Below are 25,631 nucleotides of genomic sequence, written 5' to 3'. Positions count from 1 at the left end.
ATGTGATCAGACATTATAGTATTCTCAAGCTCTACGATACACCGCCTGACTCTGTGGGATGTTGGCTCCTCAGTTTAGAGAGTAAATATTAAACACAAATGTAAAATAAACAAAAGTAGTCGAACTATAATAGAAAAACAAAGCAACTTGAATTGTTTATCTATTGGTTTCCAATTCATAAATGTCACCACAGACAGGGTTGCTGTTCCTGTACAGACTATACTATGCTGTACTTAAACTACTCGTCACAGTGAGTCAGAGTCAGTGCAGCTCATCTCGTTGACCTTTCCTTTCACTCATTAGTGTTGCACAGGCCACTTGTTTTCCTTCTGTATAGATGTGATCAGCAGTATCTATTCAATTGCTAAAAAATATATATTGATGGACTTCTTATGCGTTTCAAAGTACGTTAACAGTTTTAGATTCTTCACTTGGAAATCTAATCGACCAAATGAATGACCAACTGTGAAGCAGAGTGTTGAATCTACTGAGGAAAACATCTTAATTTAGCCCAAGTGAGAGAGCAGGTGTCTAAGTCGCAACAGTTTCTTAAAATATGAAATAGCTGGAATGAAATGAGGCATTATCACTACAAGGTTCCATTGTTTAGCTGGGCTTTAAAAGTTTTAATCAAGTGCAGGACAATGTGCAAGTTTATTCTGAGTGTTTGCACATGGAGTCTGGGTGAAGACAGTTGGTGTAGAAACCAGAATAGTAGGATTTTTTAGTCAGAAAACAATAGATTACAACTCCTCTTCCTTGACACGCAGACACACACAAATGGGGGTTTAATCAAAACCCTATTTTGGAGAAATATGATTTGTGATCAAGGCACAATAGTACATGTCCTCAGGTTAACAGAGATGTCTTCAGGTCACTGCATCGACCTTTAACGTCGCTCCAAATATGATCAATCTTAACCAGTAGCGAGCGACTGTTGCCCGTGTGAGGAGCGTGTCGGCCTGCGTGTCAGAGGCGTGTGGGTGGAGTGCCATGCTCTTTTTCTGCTTGTGGATGTTTAATGTCTTCACAGATTAGCCATCTGCCTCTGACCAGACCAAGCCTCCAAACTCAGCCTTGACGTCACTCTAATCTGCTCACCTTTACTGCCCGACCCAGGGCTCATACTGTCGTTCTTCTCCAGAACTAGATCTGTAACCAAGACAGACTGTGGACAGGTCAACCTGCAGCAATCAAGACCTTTGTCAAGTTTTACAATCCCCATAGAGCCACTAAGAGTCACTCAGAACTCCTCCAAACCTGTTTCTGCTTGTTGATTACTATGTGATGTTGTGACCAAAGAGAAAAGTCGATTTTATTCATTAACATTACCAGTAACTACAGTTCCCTGGATCACGATTAAGTCCCTTAGCGGTACTCAAAATGAGCCAGTGCAAATAATTGTTACTTAAAATACGATCCTGAGAACTTGCTGCCAAGATTTAGTAATCAGGTTAAATCTCTGCTGCTCTGGTCGAACACAACCCGTGTGAGTGTGTGTCTGTTAATTACACATCCGTCTAGCCGGCTCACCTGATAACTGGACTGAATTTGTCATATTTGGTTCACTTCGTTTATCACCATTCACTGCCGACCAAATCGCTGATGTTGGCACCAATCTGGAACACTAAGTCGGAAACATGCTGCCTCCTGGTCTACATTCTTCACAAATCACATCATTCTTGCCTGTAAAACATAATTTATGCTCATACTGGCACAATTTCCTCTGTGTCAGTGTCCGAACCGCATCAGGAGACAAACAAATGAAAGCATTCTTTGCTGGTGTAAATGCTGTAAATATCCAAAATATGTTTTACAATATTGACAACTCAAGGAATTAAATCTTGAGTGACGCATTTGACTTCAAATCTGTTCCACGTGCATGTGTGACCCAGTGCTATCTACCAAATAAGTGGAGCAGATAGTTACCTAAAAGCCCCGTGTGAGCAGTAAGCAGGATGTATGCATTTTATTTCCAGTACGCATCAAAGATAGCTGTGTGTCATGCATGTCCTGAGTCATACATACACAGTGAAAAGGGTTTTATGTGTAAGTGGATATATGCTGCAGAAGAACACTGCAGCTTCTGGTCTGAACAAACAACCTTTATTAAGCCTCTGAATCCCAAAACTCGCAGGTTTGAAAGGTCTGTTAGCATTTTAAAACTGCCAAAATGATGATGATTTGTCAGAGCCAAAAAGTGTAAAAACTGAAAGAAGCATCAGATTTTCAATTTACAGTCCCTGAACTTATCATGTGTTAGTTTTGATTTTGGAAAATGAACCAATTCTCAGCTTACAGTACGAAGTTTCATCCAAATCCCTGTATTCTATAGATCTCATTTAAAATGTGCCGAAAATACATCGTCTCCACAAAGCAGGTTCTGTTAGAAAGTATGTGTGTAGTATGTAGAGCCACATTTTTTTCAGTATTGGTAAAACCTGTGGACACTTGGAATAATCTTCTACATGTTTTTGTTTTGTAGTCATTTAATCGTCTGTAATGTGTCTCTTTCTTGCTTTCTCTCCCTCCAGGTGGGTCCGGCAGGCTCTCAGTTTGGCCTCCTTGCTTGCCTCTTTGTTGAGTTGTTTCAAGGCTGGCAGATGCTGGAGAAGCCGTGGAAGGCCTTCCTCAAACTGCTGGGCATCGTCCTCTTCCTCTTCCTGTGCGGCCTCCTTCCGTGGATCGATAACATCGCCCACATCTTTGGTTTCCTCAGCGGCTTGCTGCTCTCCTTTGCCTTCCTGCCCTACGTCACCTTCGGGACATTTGACAAATACCGGAAACGTATACTCATCGGCGTCTCGTTGGTGGCTTACATCGGCCTGTTCTCTTCCCTCATCGTTTGGTTTTATATTTACCCCATTAACTGGCACTGGCTGGAGCATCTCACCTGTCTGCCCTTCACAAGCAAGTTCTGTGAAAAGTATGACATAGACCACGACATTGACCATGTGGTGCACTAGTCTCCAGGATACTGATGACATCTAGTGAGCGCTTCTGTGCTGCTGGTCTACTTCTGGTCATCTTGGTGGCCTTTTAAGAATTTGGCAATCATATTTTTATTATTTTCTGATAAAAGATCTGCTCAAAGTCCGTGTGAATGGAATAGGATCAGTCTCTTCTCATCAGCCTGCTGACCTACTTGCTTCCATGAAACTTATTCAACCTTTTCAATCCTCAGTCAAGGCTGGTACGACCCGGTGGTTGGTTCTCAGAATCAGGACAGGAAAAGAAACTCAGGACATTAAAACTGCGACGAGCAGGATGGACACCAATGAGAAGATCTATAGAGCGAAAGACTGCCGGGCCTCCTCGTTTTATAAACACACATCAGTCTACAGACTCTCTCAGTCAGTTTCCCTTTAAATCCATGGACGACAAACTGCTGCGGTGAAAAGGAAGACTTTTGCATAAATGGGCCGTCAGGTAAACTGAGACACATCAGATGCTTCCGACCTGTAATTCTTGTTTTCATTAACACTGGATTTAACACTACAACAGCTCTCATTGTGTCCCGCTGCTTCTCCAAATAGTGAGAAATGTTTTTTCAAACCATTTTTTTTCCCATCTTTGCTCGTTGTATGTATGCACTTGGCAAGTCAATACTCTTTGGAGCAGTGAAAGGTTCTGCTAAAGATAACGGTATGTTCCGAGTATTCATTGTGCAGCTGAAATAGTTCAAATCCAATATCAGCGGTCAACTAAGGCAAGATTTCTATCCAGAACCACTAGTTGCCTTAAGCAGACTATGCCGTTTTACAAAGATGCCTCATTGTACTTCTGCGTCGTTTGTCATCAGCTTTCTGACCCCTCATGAACATACCTGTGATCCGAACCTACCAAAGCAACTCCACGTGCTGCTTTTTCTTCCCATATATGCATGTTGTTTTTCACTGTCACTTTTCTGTATGTCACTGCCACAAATGAATTTTAAATTAAGCTCTGCTTTCAGTGTCTCTATTTGATCCTATCTGTCTGATCACGGTGGTGCCTAAAGCCTTTTCTAGACTTACTCTGAAATAAATCAAACGTAATATTTATTCACGGAGCGATGACTTAATCTGGCTTGTTGTTGGATCAAAGCAGATTTTTTTTACTGTATTTTTCAACTTCTATGGAAACAATACTCACAAGATCCCATTTAAGTTTTCCCACGGGCCTTAAGTTGTGAAATGCACTGTAGGAGTCTCTGGATTCACTGATACTGAACAATGCAAGACAGATGGTTTTAAAGTGTTTTAAACAAATGCAAGTCTTGTCCTCTACATTTCCTTTTGTTTGTGCCCTTGCCTTGGAGGGTCTCTCACAGTGTGACGAGTCCTGACGTCTGTAATGAAACCTTTTCCACATCCTTGGCTTTAAACGCTGCCCTGCATCCAGTTTGTTGTTGTTCAGGGTTCTGGTATGTGTTGACCCCAGCTGTCAGGAAAGCCTCAGTAATGACTGCTGTGTGGAGGATTATGCGAGTTACTGAGTGAGTTATGAGATTATGTGAGTTTGTCTAGAGAAGTGACTCGCTGATCATCTGGTGTTTCTGAGGACACAAAACCAATTCAGATGTTTTTATTCAGATTTCACAGCAGCGCATCTCCACCGCTGCAGCCGTCAGACTCGGCCCTCATCCGTTACGTGGGCCAAGTGTGAACAATAGCGTCCACCTTTTGTAAGGAAACCTCTTTACTGTGCCTTTTGACATGTGAGCATGTGAATGTTTGAGCTGAATCACAACAACCAAGTCCGCCGTCATGACTTCACTGCTGTGTTTGCATCGGGACCAAATAAGTTCACCCTTTTTTTTTTTTTTCTATTTAATACAATAAAAAGGGAAAGTTTAAAATAATTTTTCAAGTCATTGTCAAGGTACTGTTCCTGTTTTGCTTTGGTTTTATATGTGAAAAAATGTGTCAGTTAAAGCGGTCATGTCAAAATAAACGCACTCTAATGAAGTATCTGGGCCTAGTTTAATTTCATGTTAGTTTCATGATGTTTGCTGCTTTGAAGACATTTTTTGAGATTTTTTTTTTTCCTCCCAGAACCTTTCTGCTTAAAGAAACCTTGTGTTGAGGTCGTTTCCTTGTCTGCTGTTTCCAAGGTCAAGAAAACACTTCAAATAATGTGATCCTTAGTGCTCAGAAGAAAGTTTAACAAAAGTTCCAGAAGTTCCTCTGAAAGTGACCTTGTGGTGAGATGCATTTTCTTAACTAATATGAAAATAACTATGGCTAATGGAGTGTAAATGAGACAATATAAGAACAAACAAATTAGAAAATAGAACTTTTATTACTTTTAGAACAAAACAGCATCATAAAAAAAACAAATTAGTCTTGATTCAAGACTGTGGGAGGCAAAGGTGGTGACTGTCTACAGGGAGAGAGGTGACAGGAGACAAAAAGAAGACGTCTTTGAAGCAGATATACGTAGAATAGAAATTGTACAGGGGATCTGATGGGGCAGGTTTTCTGAACATGCTTACAATAATGCCACAGACTTCTGGAACAGAACCTCTCAAATCTTCATTTTAAACAACATGTTTACGTTAATACATCCGCTTCTTATCTGACGTTTGCTTTCTGATATCCCTCGTTTGTCATTTTGATTTCATGATTACTGCAGATTTACTTTGGCATGTAGATGTACAGTTACTGCAGGTATACAAAGCTTCTACAAAGGATTAATAGATATTCATCGTATAGACTAAGTTTGTCCTCACAGGCTTAACAGAGAACCTGAAACCATGTTAGACTAGTTACAAAAACAAATAAAAAAGAAACAAGGCAGCTGCATTCTATGATTAATAAATGTCCAGCATTTATCAGAATAGCTTAATACGAAAAACAAAGCTGAAATTTGTCCTACTGATTTGGATTTTATGTTACAGACACACTGAAATACAAATCAAGATATCTTCTCTGTTTCCCACCACTTCTCCAAGCAGCTGTTGTCCACAGCTGGATGGCGGCTTTTCTTTTTTGTTTTCAGCTCTGTGCAGAATTCAGATTTCACGCCTCGCTGCCTGCTGAGCAAGTTTCTCTCACAGTGACGATCACAAACACAATCGCTGCACCGGATCGCTCGCGCACAACACAACTGCTCACGTGTCCCCTTTTCTGTTTCTGAGGGAGGTGGGAGCTCCCAGCATCCCTGACAGCCAGAGATGATGCACTTTCAGTCCCGTCTGTCTTCAACAGCCACTGTTGCGGCGCATGAAGGCGTGGCCCCTGACTGGGTAGAGCATCTCGATGAAGGTCAGGGGCCCCACTGTGATCTCGCTGGGGCCCTGAACCTTGAAGCCTGACTTCTGGTAGAATGGAACCAGGAAGTCTTCGCACATGAGCACGGCGCGGCGGACGTACGGCAGGCAGCGGAGGTACTGCAGGTAGCGCCACATCAGGATGGAGCCTTTCCCCTGCTGGCGGAAGGTCCGGTGGACGGCCAGGACGTGGATGTGGACGGTGGGGCCGTGGGGCTTGTGGAGGGTCAGAGCGTCCTGGAGAGCAGAGAGCGACAAGAGAGCTGTGAGGACTAAGAACTGTTGTGTTGTTGAGCTGCCTGTTGAGTCTCTACAGGGACATTTGGCGCTGCAGCACAAAGGCCGAAAGCTTTCAGTATGAATACAATAAAACAAAAAAACAAAAATTATTACAGTAAATCTGATCACTTCAAATCATGTTTATTTATATACACTTTAGATTATGATTTTTTTTTTTTTTTAGAATTTTTTTAAATGTAATGTTTTTTTAAAAAATTTATGTATTTATTTTTACAGATTTTCCTTGTTTTGCTAAATTAAATATAGTATCTTATAAAATCACAGAAAAACTATTAATTTACAAGCTGACTTTAAAAAGAAAGTGCCAGAACTGTACATAATGTCCACTTAAAAGATCTGTACCTTTACAAATACTAATTTGTTCTTTTGCATTGTTTGACCGTGACAGTTTCACTTATTTAAATCAGCTAAAAAATGTAATTATTCTACAGACATTTCAACTGTTTGCTCCCGTTTTTTCTGGCACCCCTGCCAGAAAAATGCATCCAAATTTAGATTTTTCTCGGCAAAACAAGATAAGGGCTTGTAAGATCAAATACTAACATAAAATACATATAGAACACTAAACTATTAAGACTACTAAGAGCAACCAAAAGTTATTAAAATTAATGTTTCTTTAAAGTTCAAATGGAAGAGGAACATCTGATTGAAAGAAGGATTTTGAAAAGCTTCAGAGCTGCAAGTGCAAATTTAAGATCTGCGCGGCTTTAGAGACAAATGAAGAACTTTAAAATCAACTCCGCATTTAAATGCTACAAATTCCTTTTTAAGTATTATATAGGCAATTTCTTATTTATTGTCAGTGATGCATTAATATGTATGAAGCAGTGTAGTGAGTAGTGGGTCTAGGTAGGAATGAACTGTTTCATGAACTATTTTTGTTCATAGAAGTTAATCTGCAAACTAACTCATGAGCAAGTAAAAGTGCAATATAACACTCTGAAATGTGGAGGAGAGGAAGCAAACACCTCAAAATGGTACTTAAGCACAGGTATTGTCCACCACGAGGCTTAACTCAGTATATTTCAGTGACTAATCTTGGCTAATGAGTTCTGATTCTTCTCTATTCCACCAGTTATTCTGCTAAAATGTTTTATCATTCAATCAACCAAGTGTTCATCTTCACCTCCAGAATCATGAGAACAGCTAGAATGTGTCACAATGGAAAGAAAATGCTCTTTTCCTGTGATTTGAACTCACGAGAGAGCAGATGCACAGAGATCTTCCAGCCATCTCAGAGAAGTAGCTAATTTAACATATTGTGACCTCTTTCTATCCAGCACCTTGTTGTCTGTGGTTCCTTTACACAGCCCTGCACATTAGCTCTAATGTATGTGCAGGACTTTAATGGTTTGCCTTGTAGGTATGACACTGACTTCTGTTTTCTAATGCAGCTATATTGTCACGTGTTTTCTAATCACTTTTTATTGCACAGATGTCTCAGGAGTTTATGTGCACATGAGAAATCAAACTTTACAACTGTGCACATGATTTCAGTTTTGTTGCAGCTTAAAATTAGTACAGAAGACTTTTCACAATTTCAAGAAAACTCAGAGGCGAATACAACTTTCCTGATTAGTCTGGATCTCTCTGGGTCTGTCTTCATCTAAACTAGAGGCCATAATGCTGAGGCTGTACATTTCCAATAAGATTTAAGTGGATTTGTTTGACATTTACCATCACCAGCTGAGTTTCCGAACACATTCTACCATAAATATGCACTTAAATCTCCTGTCTTAATCTGTTTTCAACCTTGGTCTTAAATTTTCCCTGGTCAGTCAGACGGATACAAATCGGTGTGCAGGTGTCCTCCGCTCTGTCTTACCATGGTAAGCCTCTCCTGGTCCCACAGTGAGCCGATGATAAAAGCCACCAGCCGTCCCTCCTCGAACCAGCCAAGAGACAGCTCAGGACACAGGCTGAGGAAGTGACGCACCTCGTCCAGGTGGAGAGGACACTCACCGGACACCGAGATGAAGGCTGTGTGGGGAGAAAGAGCAGAAGGAGGAGAGTCAGGGATCAGGAAATTAGACATTAATGCGCCTGGATTGCGATAATGTTCCACACAGAGAAAACAACATGGAAAGACATGGATGACAGCAACTAAAAGCAGGGATAATGTCATAAAAACGATACTTATAATTTCTGTTAATGTAATTTATGTCAACAACTGCTAATATTTTACTCATAGACTTGTTTTCAGCTTGTGGAGGCTGCATGATTGAATGAATTCCCTTTTCACGTGTGCGTAATTGTGCCAGAACTACCTATGCTGAAGCAGTTTAAACAGCCGTGGCGCCTGCTGTAAGTCTGTAAAGTTGATATTTAAAGTTTGTTTACCTTCTCGTTCAATCTCGAACACGCTGATGGCGTCCTCCGGGCTGAGGGAGCGGAACTCGCTGGCCGGCAGCGTGTGGCGGCGACCCCGCGGCACCGGAGAGCGCATGTGGAGCGGCTTCATGAACGGCACTGCGCTCACCACCGACATGGTTTGATGTTTGCCAAGAAGATTTTGGAGGAAAATAAAAATAAAAAAGAATACGGCGTGAGATTTTCTCTCTAAACTTCTTCAAACACGAGCTTCTACTAGAGCCCGATCCGTGCGTAACAGGAGTGTGCGCGTAAAGACTGAGCTGAGAGTGGCGCACCTCCGGTATTTATACCGCTGCGTCGGGGTGGTAGTTTCTAATCCTGAAGTGAGCTGGGTGACCAAACCCTCCATTCCCCGTGAGTGCGTTGAACAATAAACATATTTACACGGGGTCAGGAGGGATATCCGTGTGTTGAGAATTATCCTCGTCATGCCTCCATCAGGCCCGCAGCAGATTTGGATTTTACTGATCATGTGTTGGACTTGTCATTCCAGTGTATTTCCAACCTGTTGTCATGAGCAATGTCCGCTGTGACAAAGTGCTTTAGAGTAATGCCAGTTTAGCTGTTTTCTGACTGGTTAACCACCACAGTGTCAACTTTAATTAACGTTGCCAGCAGACTGAGTGTCCTCTGCCGGTGTTGCTTAACTGGGCCATCTTAAGGACTCCTCGTCTTCATGTGATTCTCTGACGGAGACTTTCCATTGTCCCTTTAAGTCGAGTTCACGATTTTTCCACGCTTTATTTTCCAGATCCGTAAGAGGATTACAAAACGTGTAGGAGCTTGTTTGTCACTTCTTCAGACTTAAATAATCTCAGTTAAGAACTTCACGTTGTTGACCTCTGCAGATAAACAGATTTCTCACAAGATGTAGCAGACTTTGAATTATCAGACAGGACAGCAGCAGAACTCAATGTTTTAATGCGTTTCCTTGTGTGGTTTGTCTTTAGGAGGCCACTAAAGGATACACACTGTCAACAACTGGAAACACAATATTCTTTACCCTAACCAAGTACAATAAAACTATAATTTTACATTCACAAATTGTAAGAGAACAAATTACTTCTTGTAAAATATTTCTTTTTATGTGTTCTGGCCTTTATTTTACAGTCAGCATGTAAATTAAGACACTTTTAATGTGATTTTATTAGATGTTATCTGTAATTTACTGAAACAAATCTGTCATTTTGCACTTTGTATGTATACATGTATATGATATTATTTTCTTTATTTATTTTATCTCCTTTTGCACTGTTTAAAAATTTGCTTTATTTATTTTTGCTTATTTTTTTCATCCCTTTCTCTCTATATATATATATCACATGTATATTTATGTCTTGTGTGTTTTATTCTTTATTCTTATTCATCTTTTTAATATTGTTTTGGTGTGGAACAGGTGCACAAAGCATTTCACTGCGCGTTATACCATGTATAACTATGTTTGTGACCAATAAAGGCCTTGAATCCTTGAATCCTTGAATGAAATAACAGTTTAAAAAGTACTGGCTATTTTTCAATTGTTAATATACGCAGTGTTTCTTTCAAATAGTGATAAATATATGTACAACAACAATATTTATGCTGATTTATATAAAAAATGTTAGAATCAAACATCACAATGTGAAAGAAACGGAAAAATGTCTTGTAAAAGAAAAAATGACAGAGTTTTGATGTGGACTTTATTTACACTTTTGTCTGAGCTCGTTTGTTTTGTAATTATCTTTATGTTGGAGAACTTGAGAGTAACTTGAACAGATTCTCATGAACCAAACAAGAAGGTTTATCTCAGCTAAAGACCCACTGTTTCAGTCACGTCACCACTTGTAGATATCAAATATGAGGCATAGAATAATAATCTGCTTATTAGTAGCGGCCATTTAATTTATTCAGTAATTACCCACCTGGTGAAGTCTACACTGGTTGTGGCAAATGGACGTGTTCAGGGGTAGAAAGATAAGTATGTTGAATATTCTGTTTAAAAAAAACTATTTTGGATTTTGGGGTCAATCTGTGCAAAAATAGTTAAGCTGGAGGTCAAAGGTCACCATATCAGGGGTAACTATCTGGCTCTTTGCTTTTATCTTAAAAAAAAAAAAAAGTGTAAGGCTGTAGCTACAATTGGATATTTAATAATTTAAGGCAGAGTAACACTCGTAGGCTCCATATGATCTGTTTTCAAACAAGTGGATTTTTCCTACAGCTGCAACCATTAATCAATTAACGTCTAAACGATTAAATTAATTGCAATCTATTCTGATAATCAGTCATTTTGTTTGAGTAATTTTAGAAGAAAAAAGGTTAGATTCTCTGATTCCAGCTTCCTAAGTATGAATGATGCCTTTCCTCCTCTGTGACAGTAAACTTTGGGTTGTGGACAAAAGAAGATATTAGAGGAGGTGGTGTTCTGCTGTAACTGTGAGAAAAACAAACTTTTATTTATTTGTTTACCTATTTATGATCACATATCGTCGTATGTTTCTCTCACAGTCACAGCAGGTTTCTAGTCTCGCTGCTGCTGCTTCTGTCTGACGGCGCCGCCCCGTGGTGACAGCCGAAACTGCGTCATGACGCTCTCACACTGCGCTAGTTACGTAGCGCTGCGTAGCTACGTAACCACGTGCACTTCGCTGCTTCCAGGTTACAGCTTTTTTCATTCCACCGTCATCCTCGCGCTCTAGCATCACTCCCTGACAACAGCAGCGATGGCGGAGCCCGTAGCATCAGATGCGGCGGCCACATCGGACGCAGCAGCCACGGCAGCATCACCGACACCGGGCCTCTCTCCCGCAGCCAGCCCGGGCTCGGAGCCTCCATCCATGGCTCTCTCTCCCACGGCGGACGGCTCCCAGCGGCTGCTGTTCTCCCACGACCTGGTCTCCGGACGGTATCGCGGCTCAGTCCGGTTTGGCCTCGTACGGATGATCCACGGCGAGGAGGATTTTAACTCGGACTCGGACCTCGACGACGGCGGAGGGAGAGGCGGCGGAGAAGGAGGCGGCGGCGGAGGAGGAGGCGGAGGAGGCGGAGGACGAGTCCCGTGTGGTTCGGACACTGAGAGTGCCGCGGACACCCCGAGTCGGCCTCTCGGAAGGGGATTTGTCCGCGTCCAGTGGTACCCTGAAGGAGGAAAGCAGGACATCAGGGAGACAAAGGTACCAGCTAACGTGTTCACTGTTTACACTGGGCGCTGGGCGGCTGCCTCAGCCTGACATGAGCACCGCGCCGTTTGTAGCTGCCTGTTGGCTTTTTGGAGGAGATAAGGCGACTTGTTAGCCAGTCAGGGATAAGGTTCACTTAATCCATCTGCCTAAAACGCACCACCGAGCCCGCTAATTGGCTAGCATTCAAGCACACATGCTAGCTAGCAGTTTAGCTCATAGCCTCATGTCTCCCAGCTGGTCCTGGCAGGCGACACAGGCTCGTTCCACCTGACTGCGTCCAGCTAGCTGCTTTTACACCAAACATACACGAGCGGGTGTCCGGCCAGCAGCCCTCCGTGAGCAGGTGTGAAGGTTTTGGCAGGTGCCGGCTAGCAACCTTACACCTATTGATTAGCTCATCCTGTAGTTCCTCGGCTGGGTGTGACCTGGCCTCAGACCAGGCGTTGTATGTCATGAAACAAACATTATTATTTGAATAACGTTTCAGTGTCTTAAATAAACCTGCATGTTGTTTTAAACCAACATGGACAGAGCTGGACACTGAGCTAGCAGGTGTTAGCAGAAGAAATCTTTCAACAAATTCATTGATGACTTGATGCTTTATCAGTTTGACAGTCATGGGAACAGATTTTTTTTGGGTGTTTTTCCAACTGAAATCAAATTTTAGTAAGTAATTAAATTGTTGATCAACCCAAAATTAGTAGATAATTGATTAATTGTGTTGTCAAATTTCCTGCAACATTTTTTTTTGCTCTGGCTTATAAATAAAAGAAATCTTCTCCCAGTTGTATATCGAACAGGTTTGAGGCTCAGATAAAACAAGACAATTTAAGACACTTTGGAGTCATTAGTGGCAACGCCTCAGCAGTTTTATGTTATTACTTTTTAAATATTGTTTTCAGCTGCTGCAGTTTATTATTGCTGAATAATCTGTTGCTTGTTTTTTCTATAAAATGTCCAAAAAGTTTACCGACAACTCATTTCATTATCATAAAACACCAACAAGACCGTCAAATATTCACAACTGAGTAGCCGAAACTAGTGACTAATTATCAGCTGATAGTTAATGTGATTATTTTTTCAAACTGTTTTGGTACGATGGCTTTTTAGCCTTTGCATCTTTAAGCAATTTGAATACTTCTAAGTCTGAAGCATATGTGACGCCCAAATAAACAATCGGTGACGCCAATGGATGAGTTTATTATTCACAGCATCAAGATAATGATCCTGTAAAGTGGTAGTTTATGTGTTGCAGGTGAACTTTGTAGTAAGGTTTTGTTGGCTGGTATGCAAACAGATAAACCTCCTCCAAGAAGAAGGTTTAGTTATCAAGGTAACTCTGTAAAATCCTGAAGCCCATCGAACCATAGCCATGAGACCCATTTTATGTTGAAGATAATGTAACTTTGTCTGTCTTGGTTGAGGCTTAATATGTAGCATCTAATTCTGGTCACGTACTCAATTCCAGTGCAAGTTTGGCATCCTTCATTTAAATTCGTAACCGTGCAATGCCGTATCAACGTTTCACCATAAATGCTGGTAAATAACACTGTTGTCATGCTTTGTTCCAGTTGGACACAAAGGTCCTATGTACGGAGCTTTCATTAAGAAAATCTACTTGATTTTCATTTTCCTTTTACAGGCAAAATATACATTACGTTGTCGCTGGTAAAGGGAAATGGAAAAGCTGCACTGTCATGTAAATCCTCTCGGGCTTCTCTAGATTCCTCCTGGGCTTTGTGGAAAAGGGGTCACAGGGTTTTGAAGGAGGACAGGTCTGGAACAAGCTCATACAAACTCATTTCAGGGACACGGGATAGGACCAGAAGAAACCTATTTTAGGACCCGCTGCTTTGTCTTTTAAGCTAAATGAGTAAAGTTCTGGTCCGAGTGTCAACCTTTGTTACAACAAAGGCCGAATGACACGTCCCTGAAACAACAACGCTGATGTTAACGCACCACGTGGAGCGTTAACACCGCGTCCCCAAAGCATCCAGTGTGCGCTGATGTGCACGTGTGTGGATCGCATTGTGTCGTTCTCTTGTGTACGTTCTTTTGTAGTGATTTCTCGTTTGCGTATCTGGATGCACCACATGCCCTGTCTCACAAGGCTCCTTCTTCTTGTTCTCTGCATCTATCCTGAGAGCATGGTTTTAGATTCTAATCAATAATTCATGATTACTTCCTGCAGTATGCAAAGTTGCATATCTTCAAGATGGTATTTGCACTCATTTTTGACTTGTATTTATTCTGCAGGCTGCACCTCAGTAGAAATGTTTTCTCCCAGAAGTGATCAGGACGAGGAAAATTGCTGCTTCAAAAGCTGAAGCACTTGTCAGACTTACTCTTGGGGTTCATAAGACTCGCATTTTTACAGCATTATGGTTTCATGAGTGATTTCTAGAAAAAAATCCTCGAGTACAATATACGTCTTTTTAAAAAATATATATATAGCAAAAAATATGTAAACCTAAATTGGCCTTTTTTTGTTCTCTCCAACATCTGTGTACAATGAGAAAACTTTTTCTCTATTCCGATCTCTGACTTTCTTTCTTGAATATGAAGAATATTGAGGAAAGAAAACTATTTATTCCAACAACATTAAAAGCACTGACAGTTAGTGGATATCATTTCTTGTCTTATTGCCGTGACACCTGCCAAGGGGCGGAATACACGAAGAAGGAAGTAAACGGCCAGTTCTTGAAGCTGATGTGTTTGAAGCAGGAAAAATGGTTTACAGGTCTAACGACTTTATCAGGGCTAAATTGCCGTGACTGGGTGAGAACGTCTTCCAACAGGGAAGGTCTTGTTGGGTGTTTCTGGTATGCAGTGGTTAGTATCTACCAAAACTAGTTCGAGGAAGGACACCTGTTGAGCTGGGGACGGGGTAATTGTTTCCCATTTTCTAATTAGTGTGGGTTGGGAGCGACGGCCGGTTCACGGTCCGATCAGAAGAGCTATTGCAGCACCTTAATGTTGGCTATGACAGAAAGATGTCACACCAAGCCATGTAGCTGCCGAGTGATCAGCGTGACCATGGTGACCCTGGATCTGCTGCAGAAAGCTCCCACAATGAGCAGGCGGACGTCATGTAGGAAGATGGCCTTACCTGATGAATCACATTTTCTTCTACATCATGTCAACGGCTGGGCGTGTGTGCTTTACTGACCTGGGGAGGAGATGATATCAGCATGCACTATGGGAAGACGGCAAGCCAACGGAGGCAGTGTGATGCTATTGGAAATGTTCCTCTGAGTGGAGACCTTGGGTTCTGAATTCATGTGAACGTATCACCTTCTTAATCATTGCTGCCGACCATGTACACCTCTTCATGGCAGCAGTGTTCTCTGATAGATGTGGTTCCTTTCAGCAGGATGACACCCCCTGTCTTACTGCTTCAAGAATGGTTTAAGGAACACAAGAGTTCCCAAGTGTTGGCTCGGCCTCCAGACCTGGAGGACGTGCTGGAAAAACAAGTCTGATCCATCAAAGCCCCATCTCGTCACTTTTCGGACTTAAAGGATCTGCTGCTGACATGTTGGTGCCCGATACCACAGGACATCTTCACCTTCTGTCATCAGTTGTCAGCCGAAGCAAATGTCTGTATTGTGTGTGAGAATTAACTCCTCTCACTATCCCTTTTGTCAAATCCTTTTAAATCGAATGCATTATATGTAATCTGAGGAATCAGTAAATCTTTGTCATCGACTCTCAGACTTGCTTGCTTTAGTGAGCAAATGGCACAAACAAAAACAACCTCCCAGGATAACGTTAGCGCCTTGAAATGGAAGCACGTATGCAGTTCGCTACCTCACAGTTTTTTTCACCCTATGAAATCTTAATAACTTTCCCCAGATGAGGCTTAGATCTTGGTCTCAGTGCAGGTATGAACAGGGACGCCTCGGTTGTTGTCGGCTGCACTGCTTCCACTTTCACAACTGGTTTGGTGGTAAGTCAGTCAGGAACATGGCTGACTTATCTTGTTGCCTGCAAGGCTTTGAAGCAGTTGCACAGAGGCCCTGGAAGAGGAGAGTGATTCAATTTTTTTTTTTAATCATGATAAAAGAAATACTCTACAGTGTGGTGGACTGTATTGTTTGTATTGTCTGATATTAGCCATCGTTTATCCAATGTTTTGATAACTCGCCTTAATTGACTTTCCAGCTAAATGCACCTAAACCTTCCTTTGTGCATTAATAGAAAGAAAACTTATAATCCTGCCATTACAAGGACATCACTGCCTCTATATTGTTATTAATCATGGAACAAAACGCTTCGTGTCCTCGCTGACCTTAAAACTTCTTCCAGCAGGTGCAGGTCACAGGAAGACCTCGTTCTCAACTTCACACTTTCACCAATTTCAGCAGTGTTCTGCACAGGAAAGAGTGAGAAAACAACCTATACTGGTTATGATTCTGTGTGAGGTTAGTGTGGCAGGTTCACCTGGTTTGTTTCCACGTCAATCTAGAGAAATACCAAATAATCAAGAGCCGATGAGATAAATGCATGTGTAATACAGGTGTTGATGAATTGACATCGTGACTCGGTACATTTTTGTGTTTCCAGGCAGAAAGAGGTTTTCTTTAACATGCAGCATGTGTAGCGAAGGATTTTCTGTGCGTCTGTGCGTCGTCTGGCTTTTTGTTGCCATGGCGCTCGATTATATGTGCTGTCTGGACTTGTGATTTTTGATTGTTTTAGGTTCATTTTCTATTCAGCGGTCTGGGAGTTTGTCCAAGGAGGTGATTTTGTATAATTTCAGTAAATACCGTTATGAGTGTGTTTTGTGGAACAACCTGCTGTTTTACTTTCGGAGCACATCAGAAACAAAATGAGGACTTTTTGACAGTAGGGGTGTAACGGTACACAAACCCACAGCTGGGATCTGGATTTTGGAGTCACATCAGAGAAAACAAATATAAGTGTAATTTTTTTTCTTCATTTGTTTCCAAAAGCTTCAGAAATGTCCCTAATTTACCATAAATCTTAGTGTTGAGGCACTCAAATACTTCATAGTAATAAAACTCAAGTTTAGAACAAAAAATGTCCATGTAGGCAATATATTTCTAATTAAATTAACCATTAATGCCAGAATGCAGTTTTATAAAGCCAGGCTAAATAGCTAAAGTAGCGCTGCCTTTCTTTCTCTTTTTGTCAACCTTTAAATCACAGCTATCTTGTTTTTTTTTTTGTTTTTTTTTTATTTATTGGGATAGTCAATAGACCAGTGAGACCAGTACCTGGTATAATTGTGTTCAGTGTGAGACCCACGTGGGTAATTGACCAGTATAGTTTAAACAGAGAAGTCGTGGCCCAATTAACAAATGTAGTGTAAGTTAAAATATCTTACATGTTTCATAAAACTGGAACAGTGTCTAGCCAGCTTTGAACCCTGTGATCATGCTGTAGCTGATGGACGACAGCAACTGGTGCACGGCCGAAAGGTTCCAGGTGGAACTCAGTCTGAAATGTTAGGAGCACAAGTATGACCACAGAAACTGACGTTCTAACAGCAGCTGTTTGACTGTAGGAGTTTTACTGAACATCACATGTGGGAAAAACAGAAATCCTTGTACACCCTTTTTTTTGACAGCACACCTTTGGTCGCTGGCTTTGGCCCTTCCACAGGCCTTAGTCAGCATTACCAAACACACACAACCCTGTTTGTGCAGCACAACCTTGAGACTTCCCTCCAAGGATGTAAGTGCACTGCAGCAGGTACCCAGCATGTGGATGCACAGAGGGACCAGCTGTGCAGTGGGTGTCCAGGGTGTCACTCCGCTGATGAGACTTTCAGAAGTACAGTACAGTACAGTACAGTTTCTCCTGGTACGCGCGATGCTGCAGCAGTTCTCGTCCGCCGTGCTGTTCATGCCTTAATTAATGCTCCGTGTCCTGTGGAGGTGGGTGTCAGCGCAGAGGGGTCGAGGTGAGCCGAGGCCACACCACAATCTCCTCCCTGGAAACAGCAGCAGCCGTTGTGACAGCGTGGGTGGAGGGGGAGGAGGAGGCTGATGTGGTAACAATGATGACAGGGGAGGTTGCAGCCAGACTGACTGCACTGCAGACAGACACATGGTGGAGGTGGAGGGAAAAAAAAAGTGGGGACGGGGAGAAAAGAGCCGTTAATGTGTGAGAAAGATGAGAAATGCGACGTCAAAAGCAAGTATTGAATACCAATGAAAAATGTCACCCAGGTCTCAAAGCCACAAGGAGAAAGTTGGAATTAAATAAATAAAATCTTGACTGGAAATGAAGTAATGAGATGGGCAGACAGGTCGGTACCAGATGGCTGTTACGGTAATACGCAGGCTTTTACTTCTTGAAATGGCATCATCCCACCTTCTGCTCTCTGAGCCATTTTAAATTCTCGGCATCTTCTGGTGTGCTGTCTTAGGATGAAATCCCACTTCTGCTGCTTCTTTCAGGCTGCTCTGCCGTGTTACAGTGCCCTTGAGTTCGCAGCATTATGCATCTGTAGAGGTTCTGAATACAAATCAGACTGATTTATGATTAATAACTTCCACTTGGCTTCTTGCAAGTGCATGACCCCACACTGATGTATAGGGGAAGAAACCTGAACATTATGTGGGTTGTTTTATCCTGTAGCCATTAAGTTGCAACAGAAAAAGGAAGACATGGACAATTGAGTATCGTAGGTTGTATAAATGAAGCCCGGTGAGCGTGGCGCTCTATGAAGGGAGGAGGGAGGCTCCTTTGGTTTTACTGCTGTTCATGGAGATATAGTTTTTATTTTTGTTTTAAAAGCACCAGCTGCTCAGCAAGTCATTTAGCAGACAGACGGACTTCATGTACAGGGATAAATGTGTCTGTTCGACTCCCACTTGGGCTGCAGGGTGGAGCGGTGGTTAGCATCGTTGCCTCGCAGCAAGAAGGTCGCTGGTTCGCATCCCGGTGAGGACACCCAGGATCTTTCTGTGTGGCGTTTGCATGTTCTTTCCGTGCAGCGTGTTCCAAACAAGTTCCAAAAACATGTTGAGGTGAATTGGTGATTCTAAGTCGTCCATAGGTGTGAATGTGAGTGTGCTTGGTTGTCTGTCTCTAAGTGTAGCCCTGTGATAGACTGGTGACCTGTCCAGGGATAGACTCCAGCTCCCTCGTGACCCTAGTGAGGATGAAGTGGTGTATAGATGATGGATGGATAGACTCCCACTCCCCGCCTTGTAATCTTACAAATTAAAAACACGGTGTCATGACTCGGTTTTATCGACATTTTAGCCAAATTATTAAGTGAGAAAGGTAATTTCATTGCTCTTGTAACGGCAGATGGCAAAAATAGTCTAAAAATCCATTAAAATTCAAGGGGTGTGAAGAGAGAGAATGCTGCAGGTGCACGACGCTCTGACCGCAGGGTGACTCCTATCTGTCAGGCCGGCCCTGCCTTCTGCCCTCATCCATCCAGCTACAGAAGTCTGGTCACACCCCCGCTGACCTACACAATAGAAAACATGTCTTTCCTAGAAGGGCTGACTGCTGAATTACATTCAAGTCACTGCACCACACCGATTTCTTTCAGCTTCCATCCATCCTCTGCTCATGATGACAAAAATAGTTTTCATTCCTGTCCAGACCTCGGCGCTCCGAAAGCGTTTTAGCTGCAAGACTACAAAGCACTTAGAAAGAGATCAGCTTACTGCTAAAATGCTTTTAAAACGCAATTAGATTTTACACAATTATTGGTTCTTCTTCCAAATGGTCTGAGGAAGGGAGGTTGACTAATAGAAGTGTCAGTAAGAACAATGTTAGAGGGAGTAAACTGAAGCTGACAACAAGGATGTGTGTGATTAACGTGTATCTGCAGCTCCGCTCATAAATCGGCACCATGATTGGTTTATAAATGAGCAAACACGGTTATTGTCTGGCCTTCAGCGATGTGTTGTGGCTACAGTGGTTCCCTACTGAGCGGATGATAGTGATCACATTAGCTATTTCTATTTATTTACTCCACACGTACTAATTAACTTAGCACTTAAGCCATTTATTTGGTTGGCTTCAATCTGCACACTTCAAGTCATCATAATGCTTGTTTTGACCTCCCACATTGCGTTTGATCATAAATGAAGATACAGTAAGGTGCTTTTCTGACATTGAATGGAATTGGATTCGGACAGTCTTGGCTCTTGCACGATTGATTTCCAAGCTGACCTCGAGGCTGACGGTCGAAAACGGCTTCTAAAACGGTACGCTTTGCTCCAAATTAGCGCCACTAACAGCCTTCAAATGACGGTATGCATCCTTCAGCGCCGTTTGCTCAGGAGCCGCGCAGGTGCTCGAGGTAGGCTGGCAGGCGTCGGTGTAATCTGGGACACGAGGCTGTTGCCAAGGCCCGCCCAGCAGCGCTTTGGAGCACAGAGCCTTAGTTATGGAATTAAGCAGGTGCCAAGCAGGCCCAGGAACACAAACATGCATACGTGTAAGGTCCATGACAGGCACAGGGTATCAGGTGTTGTCATCAGCCGCACGTTTCCTGCTTAAAAACAAGAAAGGCTGCATTGCTGTTGTTTTCTCACATCTGACGGAGGCCTTGAAGCTCAGAAATTCACAACGTCTCGGTTTGGAATCAAGTCAGTTGTCAGCGCAGCCTCCTTTCATCGTAGATCACTTGCAAAATTAAAATCACTTCTGTCCGTTAAAGATTTAGTGGCTGCAGTTGATGCTTTTATTTCCTCTCGCCTCCAATGCTGTAATTCTCTCTATGTAGGAATCAGTCAGCCGATGTTATCTCGCCTGCAGGTGGTTCAAAATGCAACAGCGAGACACTTCACTGATATCAGGAAGACGGAGCACATCTCCTCTGTGCTGGCTGCTGGTTACCAGTGAAGTACGGAGCTGATTTTAAGAGTCTTTTATTTGTTTATAAAGCGCTGCATGAGCAAGCACCAGATTACGTTTCTGAACTGTTCACCTCTATTGCACCTCGTTGCCGACAAATGATTGCTCTCGATACCACGCGCCACCGACCCAAAGGTGATCGAGCACTTTCAGTCACTGGCTCTGAATTGTGGGATACTCTTCCTCCCTAGATAGTTTTAAAAGCAGTTTTTTTAGACCCATTTCTTCTTCTTTAGCCCCGTCAGCTTTGTACACACTAATGGAGATGCTTTTCTAGATGGACGTATAAACAAATGTAAACAGACTGGTATATACAGTATATCTACAACTGCTTTTGTTATTACAGGCTCATTTCCAAGCAACCTTGGGTGTACAGGAATTGAGGTGTGATGTCACTGTTTCCCAAAATGTCTACACAGACACACATAAACCAGAGATTTTAAAAATCTTCAATTTAGAAGACATTGATGGCTCGGTGGTTAGCACTGTTGCCTCGCAGCTAGAAGGTCGCTGGTTCGCGTCCCGGTGAGGACACCTGGGATCTTTCTGGAGTTTGCATTGTCTCCTTGCTGTCTCATTGCAGTGGACCGGGTTCTCCGGCTTCCTCCCCCAGGCCAAAAACATGTTGAGGTTGATTGATTGGTGATTCTAAATTGTCCGTAGGTGTGAATGTGTGCTTGGATGGACACCCTGGACTGGCGACCTGTCCAGGCTCCTAAAAGGATGACCTAAAACTCAGTTAGCATTCATATGAGAGGCCCAAACGTAAAGCAAAACGTTTTATTTTGCGAAATATCTGTATTAATTTCAAGAGGGTTTAATTGTCACCATGAAGAGACGCCTGATCCCATTCTAGCTTTTATTTATTGCCTGTTCACTGTCGTTTGTGGTATGATTTTGTCCAGATAGTCTTATTAAGTCTTATTTCTGCCTGTGCTTTATGTGATTAATCTGTAAAGCTCTTTGGTCAACGTTTGTTGATTTTCTAAAAATATGCTTTATAAATAAACTGACTAATGCATGCAGCAGTCGTCCTCATGTTGTATGCTGAAAATAGTGAATGTATAATAGAGCTTTTAGGAAGCAAGAACTTTAAAAAGACATGAGCTTACATTTAGTTGAAGGCACGCAGGTCTAGTTTTAGATTCAGCGCTGTACTTCTGCCCTCCAAAAGCTCCCCGCACTGATTCTACTGCTTGTACAACATTCATTTAATCTGTTGGCAAACACAGATTTTTTTTTTTTAGTATATGCATTGGAAGAAAAGCTGAGAACTTTGTCTAGTATCGACTTTAAAACACACTCTATTGCCGACCTGCTGTCCAGATTATATCGTGTGGGGAAAGTTGGCTTGCAAGGAAAAGGGAACTTGTCTTTGTTTGCTTATTGTAAATACTAAAGTAGTATAATCACCAAAACTGTACACACCAAGCAGACTGGTATGGCTGTGGAGAAGAGTGACCTACCTTTTGTATTGTCAATCTGATTTTCATATTCATTACAAAATGCATCCACAGATGTCACATTACTCACGCTGTAGTTAGTCTTTATAAGTTTAGCAACTGCAAACACTGTATACCCATGTCAAAGGAGTGCACACATATTGATTTAAGTTGACCCACTGCCACTTTATACATGCTTGATTGTTGTATTTCATTAATGAAAGGATGGCGTTTGATCACAGATTAACCATACGTAAACAAATAGCGAGCGCAGCTATTGTACTGTAGTTTGCTTTAGCTAACCCACTGTAGTATATACAAAAGACTTATCTTCGTGTGTCAGTTTGACTACAATTTTTTTTACTTCTGGTCCTCAAGCAAACAGAAAATGGTGACTTGGTTGCTTCTCTGTTGCCTTGTTTTATCCCTCGATACACAAACAAACACTAAAGCTGCTGTGTGTCCAGGACCACAGAGGGTGTCTACATGTGATGCTCAGTGGGTGAAGATGTCAAAGCTGAAAAGAGGAAGCATGAAATACGTGTTGCATCCCTTCCTGGGGTCAGGGGCTTTAAGACTGAGACCTGCTCGTGTGAAATAGGACAAGCTGTGAACCTGCCATGCTCTCTGTAGACTTATTACCTAATTGATCCTCCTTGGCTTCTTGGCAATCCAAATCAATTAGTCTCTCCATTTACCAAATTCCTTTCTTACGTCTCCGTTTTGCCCTGTTGACTTTTGTCTCTTTTCACATTTTGTGTTTTCAAAACCTTTCTCCATGTTTGTTTCTATTTAAACAGATTGAGCATGTGGCATACCGTAGCTAACAATCTGAGGCATGCATGTAAGTTTCTTTCTGAGTCGGTGGTGTTTTTTTTATTGCCTGTGTGATTGATACACATCTGTGACACCATGTCAGGCAAATCCAGGCCTGCCAATAAATTCCCACTTGTACCGCTTGTAATTACGACTAGAAGGGTGATGTCAGCGCCTCGTGTTTGCTGTAAATCTTGCATGACACGGCACAAAGCGACAGTCCCTCCGCACTCTTTAAGACCCTCATCTTCTCCCCTTTCTTCATTCGTTCCTCCCCTTCTTGTCCTCCCCCATCCCTCCTTCCCTCTGTCCTATTTACTCCATCTCTTGCTTCCTAGTTTCCCACCCTCCCCCACCATCCCATCATGGACAATCTCCCTCTTCCTCACCCCCCCGCCTCCATCATCACAACCTTCCTCACCTCCCTCGGCGTCCCAGCAGACCAGTGTTGGAGAATGTTGACGTAATGTGGTGCTGACTGGATGGCCGTCCGGCTCCTGAGATAATGGATCTCATTTGATCCACTCTTTCTCTGCGTAGACAACACAGACACACACACAAACACACACACACACACACGGGAATAGATACACTCTGAAGTGACTTGCCTTACTGCTGGAGCTGCATCCATCCAACCAGCCCTCTTTCCTCCCCTCTTCATCTTCTCATCCTCCCTTTTTTTTTTTCCCCCTCTGCAGTATTGGCCCTGCCCAGTGGGGAGACCGTCTGCTCTCTCTCTACCCCTCTGCTCTTCTTTTTTCTATCTCACTATCTGCTATCTGCGCTCTCGTCTATTTCTGGCTCCTGCTTTTCTTGTTTCCTCACTCTTTGCCTCTCTCCGGGGATCCGTCTCGATCTCCCACTTGTTGGGCTGGCTGCTGTCTCCTCTGTACCTCGTGTTCTCCGCTCATCTTCATTTTCTCCCCGTCACACCCCGTCTACTCTCTCTTTGCGCCATCTTTTTCCTCCCTGACTTTTTTTTTTTTTTTCCCATCTTCATGATTGACTCTCTTGAGTATCCTGCATCCCATCCTTCATCTCTCCATCTCATATTCTCTTCCTCTTGCATTTTCCTCTTCCCCCTCCTCTCATTTCACATTTCTAACGCTCTTTTCCTTCCTCCAAATGTACAGTGTTTTTTGCAGCTCCACCGTCCTCCTCTTTCTGTATCTTTATTTTTTCTGCTTGCTCTCTCCATTGGTCTTTTATCGTTTCATCTCTCAAATTACACAGTAAGGAAATTGCTCTATAATAGATACTCTGTGCTATTAGCTGTCTCGTCGCTCCCCTGTGGTCTCCGCGGGTAAAAGGCCTTGTGCCTGCTTTCTTTTTAATAGAGCTGTGCACCTTTCCTGTGTGTCCCAATCAATAGGCTTCAGTGAGACTGCACAGTCCTACAGCAGCGTGAACGTTATCACGGTGCGAGGACTGATGGATGATACAGTTGTTTACAGCCGAATAAAGCTAGACTGCAAGTGCTTGTCATTGATTCTGATTTTATTTTTTGCTGTATCACATTTATGGAAACCCATTAGTGTCACTTTATTGTTTGTAAAAACATATATGTTTAGATAGTAAGGTAACAGCTTACATCTGTTAATTTATCTGCTTTTCGGTGGTGAAAAAATCTCCATCGTTGCTCAGTCATTGTTTCCAGTGGTGACCTTTTGCTCCATTTTGTTTAGGAAGTGCAGCATCAGTTTAGCCAATCAGGGAGCTGTGACAGAGCAGTTCTCCTGACCAATGGGAGAGCAAGAAACGGCCGCTTTAATGTTCACAACCCAGCCCACACCAGCTCAGGAGGTTTTTAAGTAATGTAATGAGTATTGAATGGGTGGCAGCTTACGTTGTGTTCTGTTTTGAGTGTTGGTGAGTGTACAGATGGACAACAGAGACGAGGATGAGAGTGCAGTGATGGTTAGAGAAATGTCTTCAGACTTGTGCTGTTTCACCAGGCGGTAATTAAACTATGTAGAGTATTTCTTGTGTGAGTGGTCAGTCCCACTCGCTTCCAGAAACTGACTGGGCATTAGAGAGTCTGTCGATTTTTATGTGCAACATTTAAAAATATTTCTTATTTGTTTTCATACTTTTCTCCTTTCTGCTGTGTGTGAACTCAGCATGCAGTTAAGCCAAAAAGCCCCGACATGTTTGCTGAGTCATTAATGGCTTCAAGATGAATCCGGTTAATGCTAATTATTTATTTTTTGGTGAATTTTTAAATGAAGTGATTTTGAAATGATTCTAAGCTTAGATTTAGTTAGTTTTCCAATAGAGCAGCATGTCACAGATGAGTTGAAAATTCAATGAGTCGGTCAGTTTTTATAGTTTCTGGCTGATTTGAACAGTTTAGTATCGTGTGAATGCTAGAAATGTTCACGTCTGTCACTTACATTTACTACTTTTGATCAGAATCAGTATGCTGGTAGAAGA

At 42.4% G+C, this 25,631-nt stretch overlaps 3 protein-coding genes across 4 annotated transcripts in view; 2 read left to right on the top strand and 1 right to left on the bottom strand.

Moving 5' to 3' along the window:
- The window catches only part of LOC103364641 (inactive rhomboid protein 2), a 32,266-nt gene extending 26,753 nt beyond the window's left edge, over positions 1 to 5,513 (top strand). Inside the window, exons 18-19 of one of the 2 annotated variants that reach the window (XR_520558.1) lie at positions 2,535 to 3,790; positions 5,503 to 5,513. Coding sequence is in view for 1 of the 2 variants with exons in the window: in XM_008291810.1 (XP_008290032.1) it covers positions 2,535 to 2,966 (432 nt within the window). In the remaining variant the exon portion in view is untranslated. Of the gene's footprint in view, positions 1 to 2,534; positions 4,953 to 5,502 lie in introns of those variants that run through there. The other variant, XM_008291810.1, reaches the window with a different exon arrangement.
- Positions 5,514 to 5,973: 460 nt separating this feature from the next.
- On the bottom strand, positions 5,974 to 9,041 carry aanat1 (arylalkylamine N-acetyltransferase 1). Its single transcript, XM_008291809.1, has 3 exons — positions 8,894 to 9,041; positions 8,379 to 8,533; positions 5,974 to 6,490 (listed from the first exon to the last, which is right to left on the bottom strand). The coding sequence occupies exons 1-3, from the start codon at positions 9,039 to 9,041 to the stop codon at positions 6,185 to 6,187; spliced, it is 609 nt and encodes a 202-aa protein (XP_008290031.1). The 3' UTR covers positions 5,974 to 6,184.
- Positions 9,042 to 11,597: 2,556 nt separating this feature from the next.
- The window catches only part of ube2o (ubiquitin-conjugating enzyme E2O), a 45,933-nt gene continuing 31,899 nt past the window's right edge, over positions 11,598 to 25,631 (top strand). The window contains exon 1 of the mRNA XM_008291807.1: positions 11,598 to 12,078. Within this exon, the coding sequence (XP_008290029.1) occupies positions 11,629 to 12,078 (450 nt within the window). The 5' untranslated portion in view covers positions 11,598 to 11,628. The remainder of the gene's footprint in view (positions 12,079 to 25,631) is intronic.

Source organism: Stegastes partitus, unplaced genomic scaffold (assembly GCF_000690725.1).
Source record: "Stegastes partitus isolate 25-593 unplaced genomic scaffold, Stegastes_partitus-1.0.2 Scaffold764, whole genome shotgun sequence".
In the NCBI taxonomy this organism is placed as follows: Eukaryota; Metazoa; Chordata; class Actinopteri; family Pomacentridae; genus Stegastes; species Stegastes partitus.
Note: the sequence above shows the minus strand (reverse complement) of the source record. Positions and strands in the feature narration are given on the sequence as shown.